At 38.9% G+C, this 5,741-nt stretch overlaps 1 protein-coding gene across 1 annotated transcript; it reads right to left on the reverse strand.

Moving 5' to 3' along the window:
- Window positions 1-2,553: 2,553 nt before the first annotated feature.
- On the reverse strand, window positions 2,554-5,213 carry LOC138026989 (melanocyte-stimulating hormone receptor-like). Its single transcript, XM_068874470.1, has one exon. The coding sequence runs from the start codon at window positions 5,162-5,164 to the stop codon at window positions 4,103-4,105; it is 1,062 nt and encodes a 353-aa protein (XP_068730571.1). The 5' UTR covers window positions 5,165-5,213; the 3' UTR covers window positions 2,554-4,102.
- Window positions 5,214-5,741: the final 528 nt, after the last annotated feature.

Genomic DNA, 5,741 nt, shown 5'->3' on the forward strand with positions numbered 1-5,741 from the left:
GCAATCACTAGAACGTTTTTTTTAATGACAAATATACGTTTATAACCATTAATTGATTAATGACATTAATTGACATCATCAAACCAAACAAAATGTAAGGTATTTGACGCTGGAGGGGGTAATGAGCACAGGAAATTGAGAAACAGGCGGATTTGAAAGATGTTAAATGTGCTAGACTAGACGACGCTGTAGCGGCCATTGTGATGGGTCGAGTGATTGATACTTCAGTGTTTTGTTCGGGAGAATCGACTCTAGGTGTGAACAACCATTTGATATGTCTTGCAGTGTGGAACATTGCTTTTTCCATTACTGCAATTGTGAGGAATTCTCTGATCCTTAGTGCTTTTCGAAAGGAGGGCTAGCTTCAATCGCCTTGCAGGTGATCTCCTCGTTGGCCTCGTTGGATCCCGATTTCGCCCTCCCGCGAGTCACAGTTGATCTCTGTATGTGATTGGCTATTTACTTGCCCACGTGGGACTTCTGAGACCTGGAAGTGAGCCAAAAATAACCTAAGACGAATTATCCCCGATACAGAGCGTGTAGAGAGGATGTACTCTCTTACCTCCTTTACTTCCTCTTTGTTAGGATTACACTTTACTGAACCGTCTTCACAATTGGAGAACGCGCTATTTTCAAACGAAACCACGACTGCTAATTTCCTAACTTAAATGGATAAAGGTTCCTGTTGACCAAATTTCAAAATGAAAACGGCTTCTGATCCAGGTAAACCCCATCTACCATTTGCCGCGCGAGCAAATGGGAGGGTAGTCAACAGTTCGCGAAAGTCGATGCAAAAAAATGAACTGAAGGACGTTCGAGCCTAAAATGTTCCCATGTAAAGATTTGTTTAAAACTTGCCATGCAGAAAGTTAACGATCTACTTTTGCCAAAAAACAACAAAAGAAATGGGGATCACCTTTCTTGTTTTCGAGATAAAGTACATTTTTAGAAGCATGCGTTATTTTAAGACGATCTTAGTTTACAAATGTCAGCAATAAAAAAAAGCTACATTAGTGAAATTTAGATCAGGTAAACGTACTCAATTCAACATAACTAATACAATTAAATAAACTTTTGCAGCTCATGTCTTTTTCTGAGGTGAAATAGACCTTGAAAGACGATACATAATAGTCTAAGAAAGAAAACTTCGCTCGCACGAAAGCATAAAAGGCGAAAGATTTATAACTTCTCAAGTACACATTTTTTGGTTTTTTGTTAAAATGGACAAAATCAGGAAAGGAAGTGATCTACAGAAAGAAAAATAGGGGTCCTTGAGCATTCAAGAGAGTAAAATCGCTGCGAAGGTCTCAAAACGATTGTCTATTTCTACTGTCACGTCATTGCGTGACATTTCCGAGAAGACCTGGGTCCAAAGCTATCCCATGATGCCACAAGCGACTTTTTACCCGAGCGAAGATCAAACAATGGCTCGATTCCATGTTTGTTTACCTTCGTGGTCTGCGATGCATGACGTGTGCGTGACATGGGCGAAAAAAATGCGCAGTAGCAATGGGCGCGAACGTTCCTTAACTAGAAATGACCGAATTTTGTGCATTCTCAAGGGAAAAGGGATAGTCCTTATACTTGTCCTGTATCATTCATATTAAGCGCAAATTATAGATATGCCACTGATCTTGAAAATGCCGCCCGTGAAAATTAAGATTAGCTCTTTGGGGAACCAAGAAAGTGACTTTTTTGCAGAATGGTCGGTCAAAGTTGGCCCATGCGTCTCTAACTGAAAGCCTATTCAAACCAGATCGCATTCAAATTTGCCAGGAAATCGGTTATGAATAGTTAATGATGTCTCGGCATTCTGTGGGATGACGATAATGGAAAGAATATAAATAAAAGCGAATTTTGCCTATAGAAGCAATAGAAAGTACCACACCTTTCACATAACCTTTGAAAAACATTAGCAAAAGGTGAGGCTCCTGTTCTTATCACTCTGTCAACAACGGAGTGGCCCTGCTCAAGGTAAGTGATAAATGTAAAAGGAACTAGGTACCCTAAATTGACAATAAAGAATTGTAGCATCGACAACGAGTGTGACTTGGAGTCCGAGGATTTTGATTACTGCGCATCCGTACTGCGCAGCCCATCGTGCTCAACTCGTTCCAGCGAGTTGGTCTGCGACGACTTTACATTGAAAAGGCGAGGCAGAAAGAACGAGTTTGTCAAAAGAAAATTGCGTTTGCTTTTCGCCGTGTACTGTAAAGGACTTCTACTCAAGAAAGTAGAAACACCAGCAATTCATTCAAACTGGCGCAGAAATGTAAACTTCATCCCAGTTTTCTAGGATGATTTTTAAGCATTTAATGAGAAAGGTCAAAGATAACCTCTCACCTTAACGTTTTTATTAAACATTGTTAAATCGATATACTTATTTTACCTCTTTTTACATTTTTAACTTTATTTGTATTTTAGAAGATATATTTTAGCAGACGAAGAGCCACCTTGTGGAAATGCTGAATAAAGCCATCATCATCATCATTATCATTATTATTATTGTTATTATTATTATTATTATTATTATTATTTTCTACTGCCTGGAACTCGTATTATACGCTTAACCAAATACCTAGAGCACGACTTCGAGAACGAGTACAAGATGTACTTTTTCGCGTACTAGCACTCGTTCCCAATGCTAACATTCTCCAATATCACCCAAACCCAAACCAGATTCTAAGAGAGTAATACGAACATCGCCACCGCTAAAGATATTTTGCAAGTTACATTAGAAAACAGTCCCAAGAAAATACGCGCGCTGATTCGTTAAAATCGTGTTTCTATGACTCGAGACACAGAACTAGCACGAGCTGTTGCCGTAGTGATGGCGCGAGCAAAGAGAATTTACATTTTGATAATTAGAGTTAACAAGTTGTTTTCCTTTTTCTCGTCGCGTTGTTTTCTAAAAGAAATAGAAAACATGCACTCCGTGTTTCTATCGAGTTACAGAAATACTCGTGTACTCATCTTTTGGGAGAACTCGAAAAAGCTGTGGAAACACTTGCCTACAGCTCGTGTTCCCACAGCATTTCTCGTTCTCCCAAACTTTCAATCGAGTTTCTATAACTCGATAGAAACACGGTACATGTTTTCTATTTCTTAAATAAAAGGAGCAGAAAGACCTCAGCTGTCTTTTGAGATTGAGCTCACTGGGAAAGACAAATTCAAAGAGGTGTTGTTTGTTGTTGTTTTGTTTTGTTGTTTTTTACTTTATTTTTTTTCCTCAAAATTGGTAGGTACTTAGGAAGAACAATGTACTGACATCATGATTAAAGCAGACTCCGCCACATCAAAGATATAAAATTTCCCGTTATATCGTTTTTTTTTAAATTATCTGGTTGCAATTTTCAATTTCATTTTGAATTGGCTATTTTATTTAAAACGTTATATTTTCATTTGAACAACTATGTAATTAGGTGCGTTTAGGGATTATTGTGTAAGCTCTGGAATGAAAAGTAATTAGTTACTCTGACATGATCGGAAAACGTAATTCAGAGATTCTAGTAAACACTGTGGGAGTTTCCAAATTCAACTTCAAGATTAATTTCGTAACTTATTTCCTGAAATAATTTCAATGAAAATGGTCACAAAATAAAACGACCAAGTACAAGGCCTTGTTTTATTCTGGCCTTGTGCATCTTTATAATGAATGTACCTTTACAGAGTAAATCTTTTTCCCCTTAAACTCGGAGGAATAGTAATTTTCGTCCTATTTCTTCAATTTTGTCACAATAAAGTAGTATTTTTCTTTAACTTTCTCTACTCGTCGTACCAACTGTCTGCGGGCCAAGACTTCTCGTTCCACTAAATCTGGATTTCACTGTCTATTAGCAAAGAAGGCGACCTTCTTAGGGCAACGGACAGAATCAGTAGAAAGTCGCAGCCAGAGAATCCCAAGTTGTCAGCCAGTAGCTGCGGAAAGCAAAAAGTAGAATCCAAATACAAATCGTTCGCGATGTCAACCCTAACTTCAAATTTAGTGCCTCGAAATTGTAGAATGGGACACCTTTGCAGAGCTTTCGATTGCCTTTCTATAGAGACTACATTAACATCACTGAAAATGAAAAAAGCATGGGAAAGTCATATTTTTAATCCGTCAACCATGCTCTACCCTCTGGGTGTCGAGTTCCAACGTAAAACGTGAACCCAAATTTAGGAAAAACACTGCATACTGATTCCATAAACAACACAACTCTCTCAAGGTGTCTTTCAATGCTCGTCTCACTTCTTTGATCTTCCAGCAGTAGAGAACTGGATTTAACGACGAATTAAAAAACAGTAGAGTGATAAAGGTCTCCAACATAAAAAAATAAAGACTTGGTGATTGTCTCATTAGAATTTTTGGGCGCGCCAATGGTGCTCCAATCATAAACGGCAGATAACAAAGTCCCAATGCCAGCTGCACCCAAAGTGCATTGTACACTGTCTTCCTGTATCGCGTTATGTTCAATGCAGTTGTATGATTTGCTGAAACCTGAGGACTACCTCGAATTTGACTTTCATGACGACGCAGCTTGGTAAAGATTCCAGAGTAACAGTAGATGGGTACTATCACACAAAGTAGTATGATTATGACGTCAAAAATTTCATATGCAATTTGCCTGTAAAACCTAAACCCAATGCTGACAATTGGGCTAAACCACAAGGCGATCACAGTTACATATACTCGCTTGAGAGTTACAACTTGTCTGTACCTGAGTCCTAACAAAAGAGCTAGATATCTGTCCAAGCTTATGGTGGCTATCGTCAGCAAGGACACTGTGACCAACGCAGCAGCCATTAGAGTGCACAAAAGAAAAGTATAGTGACATAATTGCCATCGTTGGTGTACTAAAGCCAACAAGTAAGTAGCAAAAAGAGGCTGAACGAGGCCAACGAAGAGGTCACTTGCCGCCAGACTGCGAAGCAATACTTTGGAAGGCGGATGAAGCGAGGCTTCCTTCTGAAGAACGATCAGGATCAGAGAATTTCCCACAGTTGCAGTGACGGAAAGAACACAGTTGACCACTGCGAGACATGTCAAATGGTTGTTCATTCCTGTAGTCAACTCCGCCGAACAGAGCACTGACTTATTAAATACTCCAGCCATCGTAATTACACCACCGAACAAGGCTGCGACTGCACCGTCGACTACCGAGTCTTTGTGAAGCGCACTCATCACCTTTCAAATATATACTTGAGTTTGCTAATTTTCTGGGCTTATTAACATTCGACGACAGCCACCTGCCGTTTTTTCAATAGGAACTACGTCAATTAAGATCTTATGTAAGCAGCATTAATGGTATTTGGATATTAAAGGAAGATATCTATTCCTCTGGTAAGCGTAAGTTTACTAGGGAATTGTAGTAATAGGAAATGGCCACCTCATCGAGAACATGTTCGTGTAACTTCTTGGGTGGGGTATAGAAGGAATAATCCCAACACTCGTTCTTCTTCTGTTTCTTTATTCAGTAATCCAAAAAAAGGAGAAAAACATATTATTTGCAGGAGGCAAAAATAAAGCTTAGCCAAAATGATCGAGAAAATAATGTTAGAAATCTTTACTTAACAGCCAACGAATAACAAAGGATCGCAAATGGAGAAAGCGGACTCCGAAGCTCCCATATAAATTGCTATTTCTGAAACAAAATTGAATGAAAACTCCGATAGAATATTAATATTCCCGGCTATATATTTTTGAATACCAATTCCAAATCATCAGCTGGAGGTGTTGCTCTATATATCTCAGAGGAATT

Source organism: Montipora capricornis, chromosome 12, assembly GCF_036669925.1.
Source record: "Montipora capricornis isolate CH-2021 chromosome 12, ASM3666992v2, whole genome shotgun sequence".
Classification (NCBI taxonomy): domain Eukaryota; kingdom Metazoa; phylum Cnidaria; class Anthozoa; order Scleractinia; family Acroporidae; genus Montipora; species Montipora capricornis.